Below are 22860 nucleotides of genomic sequence, written 5' to 3' on the forward strand. Positions count from 1 at the left end.
ATATTCCTTGTACGAAATGTTGAATAAATATTAATGTTGTTTCCACATATAATCTCCGATGTCCGCTGGACTTCGGGTTGCGCTGTGTCAGATGTTTGGGATTCCCCTCGTAATTTCCCCTCAGAAAGCACAGAGGAGAATCCGTGCTTTCTGATTGGCTACCTGTCACATTCAACTGGCTGCGTTAAGCTCCCAGTCGGGGAAAACCCCTGATTTAGATCGGAGCGGCCACGACCGACGATCTACCGTAACACACCACACACTGCAGGATGATCGGTTACGAAATCACCAGCGACAATCTTGGATTCCCCAACGTTCTAAGATTATCGTAAGGGGAAAAAAAATCATGTAGTGTGAACTATTGCGTCAGGATGTGCCCGTCTTCTCTATTTAAATCTAGTGATTACTGAAGGCCAATACAGTATACAGACTTCATAATCGGCACTCTTAAAGTAGTATTTATTTCTACTTTGGCTTTATGTTGTTTAGTTTTTATTCAAGTATGTTTTTTGTTAATGGAGACAGAGAATCCATTTTATTTTTGTTTTTGGTTGTTTTGTTAATTTATCAGTTACAGTGTTGTGTGTTCTTTTGAAAATAAAGTGTATCTCTCTATGGCAGGAAATCATTATTAGTCATTTCCATTAAATCAGTGTCAACTGGTCTTGAAACAATATCGTTTATATCGCAATCATTTTTTAGACAATTAATCGCTCAGCAAAATTTGTTATCGTGACAGGCCTACTCGAATCTTTCGAGGAATCGTTTCAGCCCTATAAGGAGCTCATCACCAAAGATAGTCATCAAAATACAGAAAATGTATGCAAAAAGTTGGTGAGCAACTCTTACTGTTTGATTGCTTCAACCTAAAAAATATTTTCAATGCTTTAAAGAGAAGGGTAAAAATCTTTGGACAAAACACTTTTTATTTTACAGTTATACTCCTTTAAGATTCAATCCCATCTCATATTTGCTGAATCAAAACAATTATAAATCCAAATCTGCTAAAGATATGAATAATTTTGGTCTTAACTGTAGAGATAAAGAAACATGTTATAGGGAAAAATACAAGTAAAGCATCTTTGTTGCTTGCCCTTAGTCTACCACTCAAAAGAAGACATGAAATGTTGAATACAGTAAAAATGTGAGGTAATTACAGAAGCTTGTTTTCTTGATTGCCTCCATTCAATCCTAAACATGTATGTTGCACATGTTGCTATTCCACTACAAATTTGGATTGTAGTTTTTGTTGGTCATCATGTTCCAAGAGTGATAAATCCATGCTTTGCATGCCAATAATATATTTAATCTGTTTGAAACACACTGAAACAGCTAATGGTGCCCAAGATGCTGAAGGTTAGTGCAAACACTGAAAGAATAATAATGACAGCTTACAGAGGGAGAAATGTGGAAAATGTCATCTTGTCATTGCAATAATCAACAGTATATTTAAATTGTATGATTTCCTAATATCACACAACACTACTCATAGAACATTGTACTTTAGTACTCTGTCATCATGACCCATCACATGTGGGAATGTGTGGCAATTGGACTGCATTTAAACGGTGTAATAATACCAAAATTTGGGAGATTCAAGGCACTAAAAAAAACTCAAATTACAGTCTAAATACTGTAGGGATGCAGCACATGTTGGTAATGTTACATAAAAATAAATATATGCAGGACTGATGAATCTAAAGCTGCGGGAGGTAACTTTTATAAAAATATATTTTGCTAAAACTGTCACCATGTCCTGACAGCATAATGTGAAACAGATAATCTGTGGTAAAAAAAACAAAACAAGTTTGAAGCACCCATATCATTGAAGTTATATTTCCAAGACCACAAATGACCTATGATGAGTCCTGCTGCTGTCCTTCTAAAAATCAGATGTCTACCATAACTACGGACTGAAAAACTCACTAATATGTGTCCCATGAGTACACGACTCAGAGAGCACAAATGTACAAATATCTTGTGTCTGTCAGGATGTACTTAACCAATTTCCACCAATAGGAAAAGCATGCATGCATGTGAACTGACTGAAGTCTTTAATAAGACACGCACTGAAAAGTACTGACTTGTAAAACTAGGGCTGAGTGCATGCCACAAAAATTTGGCTCAAACTTGTCACAGACTGTTTCTGAGTAAATATGTGAAATTTGCCATATCCCATAAATAGGTTGCGTGATCCAAAATTATAGCTAATTAGCTAACTTTTATGACATTTTTAACTAAATTCAAAGCTTCTCTCTAAACTGGAAATGAGAGAATATTTCCACACACTGAAAAGGAAAAAAAAAGTTTGTCAATTTAAGAAAAAACAACATAAATTAAAAGCAAATAACCTTATATCACATTTACTATGCTGGTTAGGGCTGTAGTGATACAGTAATCTTACGATACGATACGATACACGATATTCTGTCCACGATACAATACTTATTGCGATATTCATCAGACGATACAATTCAATACACTTTTGCGATTTTCTGAAAGATTTTAGAGGGTCAGAGTGATTTTGGTGATATTTTGTGACTGTTATAGAGTTGGATTGAATTAATTTAACTGAAAACTGATTAAAAGCACCAACTACACAATACCTGGCTCTGGTTGGACATGGACACAGACTTAAAGTCGACAGCTGGACAAAATGAATCAAAGAAGTGGTGAGAAAACATGTTTCTTTTAATTGAAACAGTACCCACTGTAGCTTACATGCATTTGCAAAGTAAATAAAGTGCACCAAGTACCCTGCTCTGAATAGTCTGATACCTTTTCAACCTTGACACTTAACATTTGAAGGAATCACTCTAAGCCTGATGACCTAATCACTCTCCCGGTTAAGCAAGCAGTGAGTGAGCAAGGTGACAGTTGGATGTTACGATACTTGCGGATGAATATTGATTTTTTTCTAGGAAAGAAAATATCGATATATATCGCAATATCGATATTATCCTACAGCCCTAATGCTGGTGGAGTTAGATTAACTCAGAATTATATTTTGAGCAGTTGATGTAGAAAGGAAGTGTGAAATGTTGAAGTTAAAAAGCTAGACAAAGCTATAGATTAATGCACAAAGAACTGTATTTGCCCAATCCATTTGTATATTTTATAAAACTTGTACATTCAACATATGATTGCAGCACTGACAGCTACTCACCAACACTGCTAAGTTTAGTTAATACAAGTTAAGAAGTTGCTGACAACTACTTCCAATGCTGAACAGCAAACCTTTATCTACTGCTCAACAATATTAAAGCAGGATGTCAGGAAGTTAATCATTTCTCTGCTTTGAGAAAACATATTAAGCTCTAAGCACTTTCAACAGTACTGGAACAGAACCAGTCATATCTAGTTTTGACAGTACGGTCAGTCCAACTTTACATTACTTTTAAAAGTCATCAGAAACACAGACATTTTTAACTCAATAAATCCCATTCTTGTTTAAACTAAGATATGTGGTAGATGTTAAAAAATGTAGAACAAACAACAGTAAACAAATAACTAACCCACCAACTCTATTTGCACAGATAAGTCAACAAAAAGTAAAAATATGAGGGAAAAAAAATATTTTCAAAAATATTGAGAAATTAAAAAGAAATTTGTTATAGACATTTATTTATGCAGATAAAGTATTTGTTGGGGTTTGGGAACTTTTAATGCATTAGATATTGCATGAAGACTCATTAAGTTGTCATTTCACAATCTCAAACGTGCTTTTACCCATCTGTACATGAATATCTCAGTTATAAACAAAGTAAACAACTTGCATCAATTCCTGCATAGAATTTACTTATACTTTTGTTAAGACATGAAAGTTTCACTAAAATATGTCATAACTATAGACCTGATTCAACGTAATGAGTTCAGTCAAAGATGTAAATTGAACAAGAATAACTATTTTCAAACTGGGAAAGTTTTGTTGTATTGCAAAGTCTGGAATAGTGCGACTCAGAAAATTGATCACATCCTTGTGTGCATCACACAGCTTTAATTACAAACGTATTCACATACTTTTTAAAAAGGAAAACATACATCATTAATAAAGTATTTTATACTGAACATTTGAAAACAGTTTTCTATTAAGAATAAATAACCATAAGTTTCATCCAGGGCGGATCTTCTGGGCTTTAAAAATCTTTCCAAAAGGCGTTTGGAACAGATTAGCTAAAACTTTTGTTGTTTTGTCTGTTCACAGTAGATGCAAGAGGCAACAGCTTATCTCTGTTTAGTCTGTTAAAATGCCTGCCAAACCCCGAGCCCTGAGCACAATAAATGTACCCTCCCTTTAACTTAACTCAAAAGCTTGGGACAACTTATGGAAAAGTAAATAAAATGTATTTTTAAATGCTTGTATCCACCTTGGAAGTGTACCCCTTGTCTAAATACGATTTCCTTTGTCAGTCCAGTAGATTTCACTGCAAATGCAATCTAAAACAAACTCGCTGATGTGTAGAAATGTATGAAATGCATAAAAATAAGATATTCTACCTAGAAAAAACTATGTGATTTGTTCTCCATTAGATAATTAACGGACAACAAGGACTGTTTTTGAATTATGTGTTTAGGTTCTTGCAGTTTCCCCTCATGATGACACAAGGCAGTGGAGGTTGCATCATTAGAGATTCAGGAGTAACTAGTAAGTACTGCAACTGGAAAAGCTAACCTGCTAGCCCATCTGATAGAAAGCAAATGCCGATGTATAAAAAGTACCAACCGAGCAGGCCAAAGGAGATATCTAGCTGTATACTGTTACACGCAATAACTTTTAAAGCAGTAACTGTAAACATTGTCTGCCATAAGGTTTTCTACTTATACCCCTGATTCCAAGTTAGTAATGATCCACGCTGACTGCAGCTAGCTAACTGGTCTTTCTGTGCAAAAACGCTAGCTTAATTGCACAACAGAAAACACCGAGGTGGAAAACATGACAAACAGAAATATTTCAAAGAATAATAGTTACCCGTGTGAGCTGCTTGAAAGCGAATGACAGCATGTTTACAGTTGTGAGACTGGTGGGTAAAGCGGTGCAACAAGCAAACCTGATACGGACCCAACAGGGAACTTCAAGCAGTCTACAACGGCTGGTTACCCTCGTTCCACCGAAAGGGTCGATGGGTATTGTAGGCAGTCAAAAGAAAAAATACATAATTATCCATTCTAGGCGTGTAATGTATTCAGTTACCTCTCCAAAATATCTAATATTTTGATATTTTATTAATTTTACTACATTTTAATAGCATGAAATGTAGTTTCATGATTTAACACAGACATAAATATTCAGGCATTTGAAGAGAGAAAACAAAAGGTTGTACAATATTAGAAATTAAGCTATTTAAAACCAGGTTCCCAAACTTAATTCCTCAAGGGCCAGTGTCCTGCAGCTTTAAGATGTCTCTCTGCTTCAGTACACCTGGCTCCAATATTAACTCATTAGCCAAGCTCTGTGTAACTTAGTTTGGCAGTTTCACCATTTAATTCAAGTATGTAGGGCAGGGGACACTTCTAAAAGTTGCAGGACTCTGGCCCTTGAGGAATGCAATTTGAATCCACTGATTTAAAATAATATTTTAGTCTGAACTGTAGAAAGTGAGCTGATAGTAAAGGAATAATGGAAACATGGTAATATGTGCTCTTTCCTCCCTCAAGGACATTGTAAACAGGTACATTCCCTCCAAAGACCCTTAAACTGATTAAAGATCTTTCTTAACTGATTGGTAAGCTGTATGATTGATTACCCTCTAACAACTATTCCATCAATCCAAAAAACAAAAAACACAAAATGTGATAACATTATCCCAAGGTGATAATGTTATGACACAAACCCCATCTCTATACCCCTATTGGCTTAGAGATGTCAAAAAGTATTTTTCCCATATAGATTTTTTAAAATCACTTAGATGTTTTAAAATGTACTTTAAAAGTGTACTGTCATGTTTTTTTTTTACTCACCACATAAATTTGAATAGATAACTTCAGTAAATAATGAAATAAAATCAATTACTGTGATTATTGGTTTAATTTTCTTAGTCACATCCCAACACCTGATTACATCTAGATTTCTGCAAATGACTAAGCTTATTTCTAAGACTACCTACAGGGCCTGCTTACACTATGCTTCCAAAACATTTTCCGTTGCGTGTCCAAAAACGATGTAATCAGTGCACATGGCAGGGAGGAGACGGTGAAATTTTGTGACGACAAGAGAACATTGAAGCACCCGTCCAGGAGGTCCCAAATCAACCCAGAGCAACATCTTACCATTGCACAGCTCACTTTCCTCAGGCAAAGTCACTGGTCATGATTCAACAGTAAGAAAGAACATCATACTGACAGTCAAACAAGGTGGTGTGATGGTCGGGACTTCTTTACTGCTTCAGGGACTAGGCAATAAGTATTTAATGAAACCATGAATTCTGCTCCCTGTCTGAAAAGCCGAACTTTTAGTTTCTGACCTTAAACTCAAGTACACTTGCATTATGCAGCGATGATAATCAGAAGCAAACAAACAAATCTACCTTTGAATGATTCGTAAAAAACATAATGAAGATTTTGGAGTCACTTTGCGTATGTGTCTACAAGTTAATGGTTTTGGCCAAAACTGGCTTTGCTTTGTCTTCTTAGACCCCCAGGAGATGGACACTCACACTCAGCCAAGTTCTGTAGGAGATTTCATCCTGGAAAAAGGGAATTTTTGTTTCCACCATTGCCATTTGAATGCTCCATATTGCTGAAAAGTGAACAGATGGATGTCAGTTGTTGTTCAGAAGGGGAAGTTGGAAAATCAGACACTCAGTATTATCACCTGTGTTTCCTTAGATTACCAACTGGTTTCATAAAGGGAACTGCATGGCTTTGACTTTGAATCTGGCTATATATTTGAATTGAATTTAGCATATATTTCTGTATTTGAACTGGATCTATTGGATGTAAAGTGCCTTAAGAAGATCTTTCTTGGAAATTGGTACTATTTAAAAAAACACACTGAATAAAGGGTTCTAAAAGAAGGAGCCATATAAAATAAAATCTGGGACAAAAACCTTCTCTCACTTACCAAAGATGGGTTGTGGTGGTTCTCTCAATGTGACCATGAAATGAGACTTCCTGCTAAAGCTCTAAATAAGTCCCATAAAAAGAATCATGTTCATTGTCATGTCTGCCAGTCTCAAAAACCTCAGTCCTAAAGGAAACCTGTGACTGTAGCCCTTGTCTTCTAGAAACAATTTTCAACCTAAATATGATGTTTAACTGACAGAACAATAGATGACTACTCAATTAATCAATTTACAGTCTTAATGGGATGCATTGTTTCAGCATTTTTGGCTCATTCCAATAAAGTTGACATAGAAATTAAATAATTCATTTCAGTTTCAATTCAGTTTATTCACAGCGCCATTTTACAACAAATGTCATCTCAAGGCACTTTACAAAAAACTTGTTTCAGTTCCATCACACATACATGCCAACTGATACTGGTCATGTCTTTATAAATGAACAAACCTTTACAATCAACAAAGTATTATTTCCATTTCTGCAATATTTTCTTCTGCGGGATTTAATAAATTAGAATATGTCATCTTCTTTTGCTAGCTTCATAGTATGCATTGGCAAATAAAAGACATAACATATCCTTCTATATGAGTTTATTTCCATAAATAGCAATTTCAAAAGAAGAGGAACTTTGCCTCAAAGCAGTGTCATGGTAGGTTTTTAAGTAGAAATTCAGTCCTAACAAGCTGCAGCCAATATATTTTAGAAAATTGAAATAGTGTATCTCCACAGAAAGCTTGAATATGAGTTTCTAATCAGAGAGAAATGTCTTAATTCATTACAGTGGCCTTGCACAGTTAGATAACGCTCTGCACAGCTTGTGCTAACCAATCATGCTTTAAGCAACAAATGAAAACATTCAGTCAGTGAGAGACAGACAGTTAAAGAGATTTTAATGTGCTTGTTCAAACAGTATATTGTATGCACATCCAGCATAGCATTTCTCATACATATAACTCTCTTATATCCATGGGTTGAAATGTAGAGCTGAGAGAATGATTAACAGTCAGTCTACCATAACATTATGTCTGCCACACAGTGATGGCACAGCACAGCTGCCTGAGAGGCTCAGTCTGTACTCCGAGGGAATAATGGCCATTCGGGCTGTTTTTAACCGAATTCTCCAACTGCAGAAAGTAATAACACTGAGAAACATAGATCTAAAAACAATAAAGTCTGCTGGGGATGAGTACATTATTTACAGAAAAGAAAACATAAAAACGAAGGTTAACAAATACAAAGTTGGAAAATATATCAGAGAAATCCACCATTTCCTGTACATTCCATAGCTTTGATTATACATTTATTTAAATCCACAATTCATGTCAGTTCAGAGGGGTAAACAATCCTTGTTTCTTCATCATAATGAGTATCATTTCCATATTCATCCTTTTACTCATCACTGAGATCATGAACATTGTCTTTTTCCCTCCTCCTCGCTTGAGTCTAATGTATTTATCCGAAATAAGGGCGCTCACTTTGGAAGTTGTAGTCCGGACACACTTTTTGAACTAACTTGTAATCGATGCTTAAAAAAGAGATGAAGATGCAGATCACCTTGAAGGGTTTGGAACAGAGCCAGGCAGCCTGAGACTGAGTGTGCTCTGTGAAGCAGGTCTGAGACGGATCATACAGGCAGGGTTTGGATTTCTTCGACCTGTCAGTTTTCTCGTACTCCACCCGACAGTTGAGAGTCTTCCCCTCTTTGGGGTCAGTGGTGGCCTGTTGTGTTTCCTGGATCTGGACGTCCTGCTGGGTGTGGGGGTGCAGATGCTGCTGCGGTAGAACCTCAAACTCTACCACTTTTGATGGCGGCACAATGCTCACTGACACATTCCCAAGGCTGGATGAGTTGTGGCGGAAGTAAACGGTGAATGTACCATTGACGTGATCAACAATCTTCCCCGTCACCAACAGGCTGAACTTCACGGTCTTAACGATGAAATAGAAGTTTCCCCAGCCGAAGGTCTTCTTGGTCTTCATGTTTGTCTTTAGAGATGGCTTGCGCTTGGAGCGGTAGCCAGTCTGATCCAGTAACAAGGACTGGTTCCGGCCTGAGTCGTAGGGGTTGAAGAAAGTGTAGGTGGGTGGCTTGGACTTCAGGGGTGTCTGGTCAATGGATGTGGAATATATGCGTGTCTGGTATGGAGGCTTGACAACTCCTCCAGCGGTGCCTCCTCCCATGCCATAAGGAAGAGTCTTCATTACTGAGCCACCGGGGCCCAACTCTGAGAAGTCCACCTGCTTCTCCAGCCCTTGGACCTGAACAGACAACAAAAAAAAAACAAAACAGGAAAATATGTATTAATATGCAGATGCCTCTTGAAATTAATACTTTTTTACATAAAAGAAAAAAAATATATTTCAAATGTGTTAATTTTCAATTAACCGAGTTTATAGGAATAAGGACTGCTGTAACGTCATCAGGAGCACTGAAAGAAGGAGCGAAAAGGTGTACAAAATGTGAAAGAATGTATCCAGTGTTGACTTTTGAATGGGTCTCATTATGTGCAGCTGTTCGATTAATTCCCCTATTTTTCTCCCAATCCAAAGGGGGAGGTAACATCCTTTGTCTAAAACAAATGTCTCCAACAGGAGACATTGAACCTTGATTAGAAGTTGGTTATGATTTTGCAAACTGGGATTGTTATGACTGGTGTTCAACATATTGATCTCTGACAAACCCAACTTAAAAAGAAAGGGGAAACACTTTGAAAAAGGATCTTTTGTTTTCATAGATAACAATCTAAAGCCAATCATAACCCAGATGAGATAAAATTTCAGCCCAGCCAGAAATATAAACACCATTTTGTAAAAAAAAAAAAAAAAAAAAAATGAATTAGTGAGGCAATATTGTTACATTTCTGGGTTTGTAATTAAGGTGGGCCAAGCAAAGTCCTGCTCATAACATGCATGTTGAATGTGCCATGTCTGAGCTTTTTATTAGTATGTTTAGTATGTTACTTTCCATTTTCACCCACTCCAGGCACAGTAGTTCACAGAAAGTTTAAACTCAGTTCAAACCAAGTTCATATTGCAGTAAGGTTATGAAATTTGTTGATTACATTTAAGTATTTTTTGGCATCAGCACTTACATTACATTATTAAAAGCATGTCCCCACTACTTTTTTCAGAAACCAGGTTGGTTTCTTATGACATTATTGCATCCCTTCATTTCAACTGCATTGATCATCACAAAACAAATTACCAGAATACAAATTTACCTCATAAACAATAATTATTTTGCTATGTCCATTTGGATATTTTGTAATCTTTATTTGTCATCAATATTAAACCATTAACTTCAGACTCTATCTGAGGTGAAACAGAGAGTAAGGCATTCATTCAAAGTTAATTTTTAAGATTTTTAAGTAAGTTATGTTCTGAGGCATTAAGAACAGGCATAGATGGATAATTAGCCGATTTTGCCACTGTTATTCAAAAGTATGCACTTTGTGTTCCTTTGAGGCATTTCTCTCAGGCTTGTTTACCAAATATCTGTGGATGTCTCAAACTTCCTCTGAAATATCATTACATTACCACAAGTTCGTAGCTCAAAGAGTGGGTTCCTATTTTATGACTCTGAAAGTGAAAAAAATATCTACCTTAGTAGAATCCCTTTGAAATCTGTTACAGTTAAAATCTTGTGTGGAGTCTGACTCTCAGTAACTTATAATGTACAGTGGCTGTGACAGAATCATTACTGTAGCTTGTATAATTAAAATGACAGATTTTAATTTACAATGTGAACCTCTCTCTCACACAGAGTCCCTCAGTAAGCTTCAGCTAACCTAGCTGGATTGAGAGGAGTTATTTCCTTAGCATCTGCTGACACTGATGTTCCTGTTTTGACATCCAGAGTGGAAATGCTCACAAAAATGGTCAGGGTAAAAGAAAGTTCCAGGAAGAAAGGTTTGAGGTGATAAACATTTCAGGTCTCATAGTCAAAACAGACATTAATAAAGTGACAGTAATTACTTTTCAAATGTTATTTCTAACATTGTGTCATACTTTTATTTGTTAATTACTCCATCTGTTGAGAGGCGATACTTCCAACACTCTATGTCCCTTTAACAACAGGGAACTCTGATAACTATGCAAAGAAGCTGCAACTAGTACTTGTATACATACAACCAAAAATAAACCACGTATGATATTTTTGGTGTTTCCATTTTCATTGGACTCACAATTTCTTTCATTGGAAAATGCTTCTGGGGTCACTGTTTTCTATTCTTTTTTTTACCTCACACAAGTTTTATCTCCTCGGGCATAGTCGTTAGATCTCTCTGCATTTCATCTGCTCAATTCAAGTAAACAAAACCGTCTATTTTTGCTAACACACTTTAATTTTGTTGTCAGAGTTGTTCGGCAGAGCAAAACAACTCTGCGTGTAAGGTAATAGTTGTGGGTCTTTGTTCAGACAGCTCTCTGCCTTTAATCCACAGCCTGGGTGGTTATTCGCAGAGCTGATTGACTGGAAATCTCGGTCTGCTCTCTTTTATGTCTCATCAATCACAACCATGCCACTGCCACCCATACACACAAACACAGAACTAATACACACACAGAGCAGCATTTGCACATATGCAGACTTCTAGCTCGAAGCTGTCATGAAGTGACAGCAAGAATTATTACAACTATTGAGAGGGGTTACGTGCTCCTCCCCTGAGGATGCTTTTGGATTGAGTTAAAAACTATTTTTTTAGCTGATAAACAACCACTTTCTGAGACAAAAACAGCGTTTCAAGTCGAAAGGACTGCATCTTTGTGTGCACTCATGCGAGGACAGTTTCTGTCTTCCGTCGCTCCTATCCAGGGCAAAGTATCCATCGGGCTTGTGCTAGTCTCATTTTCATCAATCACTGACCCTAATAGCAGTCACATATTGCTACTCATTGAAGTAAAAGTACAGCGCTCAATACAGCTCCTAATGTATTCAGTCATTCAATTAAACTCTCTATTTCTGCTTCCCATTCATTAACATGGCTGCAGAGCAGATTTCTAAGTAGATTGATTGGAGGGAAAATAACAGAAAGTTTATTGACTGCTGGTGGAATGAATTACCAACTAAGAAAGGTTTTGATAAATGACAAGTGACTGGAATAATGTCTTACTGCAGATTTTCAGCACACCCTTATTCCCCTTTGTGCCATGACGGAAAGCGCATGCAGAGGTCTTGCAATTTTTAAGCCGGCGAATGTGCGACGTGAGCCGACTTTGGCATTGACAGGTAGGAATAAGCCTCAGCTGACGACAGGAAAAACATCAGAATATATACAGCAACAAACAGTGTGCACAGTGCATGCAATATGGGGACTTCCTGTGAACGCGCTGTCAGCAGTGCTGTCAGCTAGCTCCATGTGTTGCCATCTGTCAGGCTAAAACTCTGCTGGTGCAGTCCTAATCATTTCTCTGGTGTATGGCGCAGAGCTCGGAGTAGCATAATCATCATAATCCTTAACATCTTCAGGAGCAAGATCGCAACATGAAGTGCAACCTAACCTTCAGGGTCAACTGAATGGAGCTGGGAAAGAAAATGATTTCATGATCGGGTCTGAGGTTGACGTAAGTCTGACTGAAGATGGAGAATGAGAGTGTTCACGGTCAGCAACTTTAACAAACATTGACACAGAGGCAGGGATGAGGATGGAGATGGGGATGGAGGTGGAGGGTAGATGAGTGTGGAGGTAGGGCCTCTTCATTTGTGGCACGGAAGTAATAAAATGCCAGCAGAGACTAAACAGATGGACTTTCCATTAGCATAAATATGAAATTTTTTGTGGCTGACAGTAAATCCATTTAAAGGGTGAGGGTTTGTTAGAAGAAATAGCTGATATTTTCTCTGGACATAAAAATCTATAAATTATGGACTTTTTGAGACAGGGAATGTTTGCTGTAAGGTCATATCAGGCTGTTGCATCCAGGAAAGGGTTTGGAAATGAAGCACTGTGCTTTTCTTTTCCTTCAGGTACCAATCAGTTAAATTACAATAACTTGGAGAGTGGTACCCAGAGGGGTACTGTTGGCATAACAAAAGGGACAAAAAAAGAAAGTGCAATAAGATGAAACTCAGAATTATAGGTTGCAACTAAAAATAAAAAGTGATATTCAAAGGCCTGGTGGAAACATCAGCAAATTATATACACTGCTCAAAAAATAAAGGGAACACTCAAATAACACATCCTAGATCTGAATGAATGAAATATTCTCATTGAATACTTTGTTCTGTACAAAGTTGAATGTGCTGACAACAAAATCATCAATGGAAATCAAATTGGATTTGGAGCCACACACAAAATTAAAGTGAAATGTTCCCTTTATTTTTTTGAGCAGTATATTTCGATGAAGTTAGAAATATGGAGAGGAATAGAGACATAAACCTTACATTATGTCCAAAGGTTTCATGCCTTTTCTGCTTGATAGAATTGTATGAGAATACACAATACACACACACACATATATATTTTTGGTCTTTTGTTATTATGTGTAACTGTAGCAACCAGAAGCAGTTGATTAACATCCCAAAAACTGAACAATACCACAACTGAAACCACAAATCCCAGTAGAGTTGAAAAGTAGGCAGCATGGACACAGAGCAGATGCAGAGGAGAGAGAGAGGAGGAGGAGGTTCAAACCATCTTTTCCATCAGTCATAATAGGACAGTGTCAGATTGTTAGCTAACACGTTGGATGAACTCCAAGCCCTGATAGGAACTCAGTTAATGTGTTCTACTGAGACATGGCTGCATGATCACATCCATTGAAGAGAAGCAGGAAAAGAAAAGGAAATATTATTTGTCAATAACAAATGGTGTCATCTAGGACATGTTACTGAAGTGTCATCTCTGCAACCTAGATGCTGAACTCTTAGCAGTAAGTTTCTGTTCATATTTTTCTCAAGAAGTACATCATACTTCTGCAGGTCGTACTTTTTAGGTTAGGTTTTGAGCTTAGGTCCTCAAAGGTTTGCTATAAAATGCTGTCAGTCTTTTATAAGTCTGTTGTCAAGAGTGTAATCTCTTCTGCCATCATCTGTTGCGCTAGCAACATCTGAACCAGGAGCTTAAAAGGCTTGATAATCTAATAAAGAAGGTTGGTTCTGTACTGGGGACTACTGTGGAACCTCTGGTAGTTATAATTTGAAGAAAGGCTCTTCATAAAATCATGAACCTGGTAGACAACAATGAGCATCCTCTTCTCAGACAACTTCACTGTCTTGAGTCAGGGGATTGTTCAAAGTTGATGTGATACTGACCTTTCTGCCGACAGCCACCAGCAACTACAACAACTCTGTAGAGTGGACTATTCTGATGTTTGTAACTTTTGACTTTGATCAGCAAGTATGTAAACATAGCTGAGTCTGGATTTTTCTGAAATTATATATTAAACTCACAGTGTTTTTACAGTCACAGCTGTATGAGATTTAGTCCTGAGTGTCAAAAATTAACATTCTTGCAAACAACAACAAAAAAAAAAAATGCAAATGAGGACAAAACAAAGATGCAAAGCAATACTACAATAAACATAGCTTTTAAAAGATTAAGATCTATCAAAATTTAGTCTGTAAATTCTCTTACAACATTTTCAATGTTGAATTTAGAGCATTCAACATTTCAGTATTTGTCTGAGTAATCTAAGTATTAATCTTGTTCTTATTAAGTGTGGCATTGCACAAGGCTGCACAAATGACATCAGCAAAACCATCAGAAAAAAGACAAATTGATTATCATGAGTCCCCTGTGATGGAAATCTGCAGAACTCCCCACAGAGAGATTCCTGTACACATGTTTAACACACCATTAGCTTGAATATTCTTGTTTGGTTGGATCCTGGAGGAAACAGCAGCAGAAGGTGATATAAGTATGGTGGCAGACTTATACATATGTATGATGCAGGCAACTCAATAACAGCAGTATCATAAAAGGAACAATCAGATTACTGAGCTTGGGAGATAGAAGGATATAGTGAAGAAAATGTTATTAGTGAAGAAGAGAAGGGAGGGTAAGGAGATCTCGTACATTTTCTTGGAAAGGAGAACATGAATCATCTTATAACTTCATTTGTAGCTTCATATGAGCAAAAAGCATACTTAGTTGCTGCATAGATGGAAGGCCTTTAACTTACTTGGAAGTACATGTAAGAATAAAATGTCTGTTCAATAAGGAGACTGCAGGAACAGCAAAGATAGTTAGACCAAAGTAACAAGACTCACCTTACTGAAAATAGAGACTGGTTTAGAGAGAGAAAAAGATCCTTGCTGATTAAATAAGGTCAAATGAGCTCCACAACTGACTGCTGAAAGCTGATCTCACACATATCACCACAATTAAGGTCTCTTTTTATCATTAAAAATGCTTTGGATCAATTGTTAACACTGCTGCCTCTCCTCTGACTACTTTCATGCTCTATTTATCGGCTATCTGATCCTCTGTCTGCAGTTTGCTCAATCTTCCATTCATCTATAACTTCTACAAATGATGGTAAAATATTCAGAGGAAATGAACAAGCTGGCTCTCCAGCCCACATCCGAGTCCCAACCCCACCAAGGACTGATGTGAAGATGAGAGCTGATGTCTCCAAGCTTTCTCTGAAACCTGCTCCGCAGTTTAATTGGAATTTTATTGGTGACAATCAATTCATTTCTACCCCTGCTTCAGGGTGCATTGATCCGCTGTCACGCAGACGAGTCAAATGTACAACTCCACGCCCACCACACTACAAACCACAGGTTCTAATTTTACAGATTGTTTTCCTGTTTCAGAAGCTGCTGAGTGGGAAAATGTGTGGTAACAGAAGATACATTTGTTTGGAAGAAAGTTACCTGTTATGAATTACTTTTTTGCATTAAGAAGGTTAAGTATATGATGTTTACCATATGGCCTTGTTGCAACTGAATGCCAACAAATCATTGACATTTTGAATGGTTAGAATTTTACATCTTGCTTATGTTCTCAAAATTTAATGGTGAGTACAAATTTCCCGCAGTGGAAAAATGTAAAACAAAAAGTTGTGATTTTATTTTCATTTAAAGCAAAAATACAGAGTTGAAAACTAGTTTTTAAACTTTAACTTAATATAGAAGACGCATGGAATCCGAGCAACAATAATATGAAACAACCCATACCAGAAGATATTTTTATTGGAGTCACATAACCACATATATATGCAGTACTCTATAAAGGGATTATACAAATTACATTAAGCTTTTGATTGTCAGAATGAATATGAAATAACTTCATGTGGGGAACAAATTAATGTATGGTCAGAGTGAAGTGTTGCCTGGATAACTCATTTTGTATTCCCAAAAAAAATGTGGCACAAACTTAAGGAAACTCTTTATATTCCTTCTAATGTGGAAAACAATGTGTCAAAAGTAGGTTTTCTCCTGTTTTGTGGGGTCTGTCCCTCCCCATCAATCATTCTTGACTTTAACATAAATTAGAGACAACAGGCCCAAACAGAGATCAGACCCACAAACAATGGAAATAAAGTGATCTATAAATATTCAGACAATTAAATTAGCTGAAATTTTTGCATTTTTATAACTACTTATCCCCAGAATCTACCAAAAAAAAAACAAAAAAACACTTGACTTAAAAAAAACAACAACACAATAATTAGGTATCAAATGCTTTGATTACATGTATGAAATGAGGAGTGCTAGGAAAGGGACAAATGCATGGGTATGAAATGGGGGAATAATTTAGCAAAGGAGAAAATTACCTTTTCCGAGTTACTCAAATGCAGATAAATAGAGAAACTACAGTCTTACACGAGCTACAGATTGACTGACATAAGCAAAACAATTACGCGTGACAAAAGGATGAAAACTTATAACGTTTTTTTTTTAGTTAAAATCACCACGTAAATCATATTAACACTTTTGAAAGCTTTGAGTCACACCCTCAAATATGCACACATTCATAAACTCATACAGTTTGACTGTGATGGGGAGGCAACCTGGAGTTTAGTGACATGGCAGGAGAGAAAACTGGAATCAAATCCACAACTTTCTGATTGCCATACAGCAACTAGAGTTGCCATGTCTGCATTTTTTTTTAAATCATCAAGTTCTTCAGTTTTCTGTTCAGTATTTACCACATTTTTTATTGTACATATTGTAAGTAAAATAAAAGAGTTGAAATAAACTACCTTTGGACATATTACTTTAATTATTGCTAACTAGCTAATCAAACACTTTTCTTAATCAACCAAATAATCTGCAATTATTTCCATGATCTTAACTTCTCAGTTCAAAGACAGTGAATGTTCCTGCAGCTTCTGGTTATAACAACAGCTGACTAACTTTCCCATCCTTTTTAAACCAATGTCCTGTACTCCTTTTTGGATCCTACCATGTTCAAGACAAACTGTATTTGCAGTCGCTGCACAGATATCTCTGTATCTGCACATTGGTCCTACAGACAAGCTATACAGTTTGGTACACTGAAACTGCCTAAAGCAACCGTCACTGATCCGTTTTATTGGAAGAATCTGGGCCTTTGGCCACTGCAAATTGCTTCTGGATTTTTGACTTCTTCATTCTGTTCAGTGGAGCAAGACCTGAAATGTCCTCCAGGGGATTTGGGTCTTTTTTCTTCTTGTAGAGTAACATTTACTAGGTTTATTCACATACACATCAGGTGGTTTTAGAAAACGTCTCTCTTGTCATATTTTGCTGTTTTGCTTTGCAGAAAGCACATCGAGTCTCTAAAAATGTTAAAAAGTAGCCCATTAGGACTTCCTTTTTAATCATTGCCACTGTCAAAGCAACATGACATTTACTATTGATTGTCAGATGACAAAATATTCACTTGCGTAAATTACTAACCTTATTTGTAATTTACATATATTGTAAATTTTGTAATGTAATTTCTCCTATTCTGCCTTCTTCAAAAATATGTTGATTCTCTCCAGCGATTGGTTGATCTTTGCTGTGCTTCTGAGTAGACATCTTAAATCACTCCATGAATGCAGCAGGTCCCAGTGGGGCCGCAGAAATAACTCAGCACCGTCTTTACCCATTGATTGTTATGCGATTATCACTACAGTCCTTTCAGTTAAGTGTAAGGTGATGAGGGAGGCATACATACTGTTAATGACCAGACATATCACAAATATTCATACACACAGCAGACCAAAGGCTGTATTTTTGTTTCTTACTGTAGCTAAATCAAAGGAACATTTCTTTAAAGAAGTTTTAACTTCATTTGATCTTCTCTAGGACTTAAAGATTTCTCAAAAACACCACCAGCGCTACAGGTTTTGCTCGTAAACACTTTGTGGTAATATAAAAATTGAGATTCTGTATAATAATTTATGACAACCAATTTTTACAAAATACCACCTCATAAAACTCCTCAGTTAAAGTCATTAGTTATCAGTTATATATAAAAAAATATGAAACTGAGATGGTATTTGTTTTGGTTTATTTTGTTAAAGCATTAAAATTGTCAAATGATTACAACACAATCTTCTGCTTATCATTTCATCCATCCAGCTACAGGCAGTAATTTTTTTTGTTGAAAACATTGTTAAAATATCATTTCAAATTATTGTTGTAAACTTTGTATCACCTACTGTATTGTTTTATGAGCAAATGTGTCATTGTAGGCCTTGAATCTACATTTTGATCTGGCATATGTTTTGCAGAAAAAAAGCGTGTTTACTTGTACTGTTTAAACCATTTATTTTAAAGTTCTTTCACAATAAGCCTGATCTACCACTGAACAGAGCAGTAACTTCACTGTGTTTAAGAAATGAAGAAATAACAGGAAACTCAGCAAACTTTTAACACTCCTCTTAAAAAGAAAAAAAAAAAAACTGGAGTGCTAAAATTAAATTTAATTACAAAAAGCACAATAAAGCCAGGAGGAAAATAGATAAACCAGACCTGTGGGGGAAAAACAGAGTAAGAGAAAGAAGCAGAAAAAAGGCATGAAGGAGAGAGAGGCAAGAAGGCAAGGAGAAAAAAAGGCAGTAAAAGCGATTTCGCAGTCCAGTGGCGTCTCTGGATTATCATGAAAATGAAAGCTACTGAGTCAGGGAGTATCAGGGAGCAAGGAAATGGAGCCCAGGCAGATAACACAGCAAGAGAGAAAAAGAAAACGAATAAAAGAATAAAAGTCCAAGGGGGGAAAAAAGAAAAGAGAGGTGTGTAAGACAATATGAGGCGAAAGTGCAAAGAAAGAGAAAAAAGGTAAAAAGACAATATATATACGACACACAGTGAGATTATGAGTGCAATAATACGAAAATGAGAATCACTTCAGCCCAAAGAGAATAATCAGAGGTTTCTTGAGAAGTAATATCTCTAGTATTGTTTCAAGAAGACCTGCTCAGTTCTGAAATAATTTTAGTTAGGCTGAAGTTCTTTTTTGAATTTAGGAGAAAACTTAATACGTTTTCTCATGAGAAAAACTTTCTCTTTTTAAGTTTTTCTAAGAAAGAAACAAAAGAAGAAATAATTGTGGAAAAGTAAAAAAAAATAAGTTAATCCATTGATCTAGCATGGGATTGAAAGGAAAGAGGTCAAATATAAACATTCTAGTTCAAGTGCAATATGCAGATGTCATAGTAAAGATAATTTCAGAAAGAGAAAAGTTGAGAAATCCCATTGTATCCATTAAAACTAAAGCTTTTGAATCAACTGTCTTTTTACTCTTTTGCTGGTTTGTTTAGTCACAGAGTCACCAAATGACATGAAGATGTTTAAAACACACCACCATGATGCATCATGTCTCTCTGCTTGCTGTTCCATCTGCTGATTGAATTTCATCATTCAGTCAGGAACAAATCACCTTATCTCAGCTTTGCATAAACCTCACTCTTCAATTTTTTTAAACATGTTAAAAACACTGAAAAAGTACATTAGAATGTAAAATGTGATACTACCACAATGGGACTGCACTTTGTAGTGTATAAAAGTCAACATATGTTATATTTATACCACATATTTTGAACTGGATTCAAAGTTAAACTTAACGGACCCTTTCCAACACTCAAATAAGCCATAATACTGCATAAAAATACAGCTGTATTTCTGGCTGAATGCTAAAAGTTGCTGTCAGTCTGAAAGGTTAACCTCAAGTCTTTTGCAGCCTCCAGCAGGTTTTCCTGATTTTAGCTTCATCCCTCTGTCCAGTAACTCTTACCAGCTTCCCTGTTCCTGAAGAAGAAAAGCATGATTGAGCTGGATGGCTTTAAATTGGCCTCTGATAATGAAGTAAAGAACCTGAGTGTTATTTTTGAGCAAGATATGTCAGTTTAATCTTTCATACGTTCAATGGGTTCAGACTGATGCTGAAGTGTCCTCCAGTTTAATATTTAGTCCACTTCTGGATGAGTCAGCCATCTGTAAAAGGACTTCAAAACATCAAGTGTAATTTTTAATCCACTTGTCCACTTAAAAGTAACCATGTCATTAGGGTTGCATAAAAAAAAAAATCCAGATATGTTTTGTATTCTAAGGTAGAAAGTGTATTTATTTTATTTTTATTTATGGCTTTGACAGATTTAGGTTTAAGCAAATCTTTTTGCTTGGCCAATAGGTTTTTTCTGGCTATTTACATTTTGGAATGACCCAGCCGCAGTCCCACCTTGAATCCGATGGAAAGTCTGTAAGCAAATCTGTCAAGGGAGGAAAGGATTAAGGTGATAGCAAGGAGGCCATCATACCTCAAGTAATAATCTTGCACATAACTGTAGAAGTGTATCATGATGGAAATGTAACAACTTTAACAGCATGAATAAGCCAATGTAAAGAAACTAAAAAAAAAGATTATTTAGTTAAAATTGTATTTTATATTATATAAATATGAAGCTATTACATTTAGATTGGTAAATTTCGCTAAATCCTGTTAATTAAAATGTAAAATGCAGTAAATATTTTGCCAATTTGTTATTTATGTGTAGGTCCTAAAGATGCCATTTATATATGTCTTTAATTTGTGCTCAAACGCTCAACCACTCATTTAATCATGGCTTGAAAGAAGTCTGGAAGATTTGTAAATTTATTTTATGTCTGCCTCTTATTATTTTGTTTGTTTGTTTTTTAACCAGTCCATTTTTAAAATAACACAACAGCAACAACTGAATTATTGTTAGAGATAAAATCAGCATCTTTAGTGCCTCACATTAGACCAAAAAAATGAGTCATAAAATAAAGTCTGCATTAGAAATCAACCAGTGGAAAAGGGATTCTGAAAGGTCAGACAGACTAAACTTTACCATCAAAATGGTATGGAAAAAGTTTATGTAAAAGGACAAGTTAAACCTAATGAAACTCACAGTGTTCACAATCCTCCCAATCAATCAAATAAATCAAAATTCAATTAAAACCTAAAAACAGTGTGCCATATGCGTCTGCCTCTAGCATACTGATAAGAACACAATTTACATTTGCTCAGATTTTCTCTCCTATTTGTAGCCAAACATGCCATTATAATATGACTATAACACAGTTACACATTCACATCTAAATTAAAAAAAAGATCTTTATTCTTGCCAATTTGAATTAAAATCTGCTAAAGATGACTCAACAGTCAAATCATTCACCCTTTGACCATCTCTCATTAGGATTCATGTTGTTGAATTTTACTCCAAATTAGGCTTTTCTTTTTCCTTCACACTCTGAACCAGCCCCATCTGCCGCCCCAAGCTGTAAAGTTACACAGTGTGAACCCTGCACCCATCAACCAGTGACTCAGTAGTTTTAAGAAGAGTTTTAGGCAAACTGACAAAATGCATGAATGTAACAAAGTTAACATATTCTCATTCTTTTTCACACTGATAATCCACCAAGGTTGTTACTTCTAGAGAGATTAGCTGCATTACATAATCAGTTTTATGCTCTTGTTAACACTGTCTGTTGTAAATGACTGAGCGATTACAGAGCTACACAAGATATTAGTCCAGGACAAGACAAAAATAATCACTTGTGTCAAATAAACCCACAGCTTTATCACCAAAGTTGGCATTAGCTTTTTAAATGATGGATTTGCTTCCACAGAGAAAGAGCTTTTTAACAAAACAGACATCAATTTAGTAGTTTTTAAATTCTAGATTTTATACACAAAACATAGATATACATGTAGATGAGCAAAACAGAAATGATGATCAATAAGTGGAGGTAATTAAAAACGTTTGGGATGCTGTGCAGAATGCAAACGATAAAAACTGCATGTCTTACATATTAAATGTTAGAGCTATTTTTTTGTCACCAAAGTATTTCCATATGACAAGGAGAGCTGACAACAGCATTAATACCAAGCCTTTTCTGCTGGAGGAAAAAAGTAATTAAGATATGCTCATGAGGAGTGTTAACTTTTTGGGGGACTTATAACTTTTAAGGTAAATTGTGGTTACTTTTTGGAGAAGCAAGCAAAAACACTTTTTCTCAGGGGTCAAAGCTTTGTGACTTCTGTGAGCATGTTTCACTGTTATGCACGTCTGTGTGTGTACTCACTATTGGCAACATGTGCTTCTATGTCTCTCTCTCACTTCAATTTTAACATGAAGCAAGAGCCCAAACCAACAATATTCATAGATTATGCAAGGTTGTGTCTGCATCCTGTTTCTGTTGTTGATATGCTTCTGGGCACCACAGGCTGTGAGTCCAGACACAACGATGTGGAGCTGAAGAAAGAACCCACACCTTAAAATGACCTCCATCTCTACTAAGTATAGTTAAAATAAAAAAAAAAATACGTCGCAAATTTAATAGAGAGACATATTTGTATATTGATGTGTTTAAAGAAACTTGGGGTTTTTTGTCACAAGTATTTTAAATACAGAGTACTGAAC

General features: G+C 36.1%; 2 protein-coding genes across 2 annotated transcripts in view; both read right to left on the reverse strand.

Annotated features, from left to right (window-relative positions):
• Nucleotides 1-5112, reverse strand: part of LOC106936335 (serine hydroxymethyltransferase, mitochondrial-like) — a 29269-nt gene extending 24157 nt beyond the window's left edge. The window contains exon 1 of the mRNA XM_015017256.1: nucleotides 4970-5112. Coding sequence (XP_014872742.1) covers nucleotides 4970-5002 — 33 coding nt within the window. The 5' untranslated portion in view covers nucleotides 5003-5112. The remainder of the gene's footprint in view (nucleotides 1-4969) is intronic.
• A 2818-nt stretch (nucleotides 5113-7930) lies between these two features.
• LOC106936337 (neurexophilin-2-like) overlaps nucleotides 7931-22860 on the reverse strand; it is a 70483-nt gene continuing 55553 nt past the window's right edge. The window contains exons 2-3 of the mRNA XM_015017257.1: nucleotides 8464-9318; nucleotides 7931-8415 (exon numbers count right to left, since the gene is read on the reverse strand). Of these exons, the coding sequence (XP_014872743.1) occupies nucleotides 8512-9318 (807 nt within the window). The 3' untranslated portion in view covers nucleotides 7931-8415; nucleotides 8464-8511. The remainder of the gene's footprint in view (nucleotides 8416-8463; nucleotides 9319-22860) is intronic.

This window comes from Poecilia latipinna, unplaced genomic scaffold (assembly GCF_001443285.1).
Source record: "Poecilia latipinna isolate Pla-1442-1.1 unplaced genomic scaffold, P_latipinna-1.0 Scaffold2120, whole genome shotgun sequence".
Lineage (NCBI taxonomy): Eukaryota > Metazoa > Chordata > Actinopteri > Cyprinodontiformes > Poeciliidae > Poecilia > Poecilia latipinna.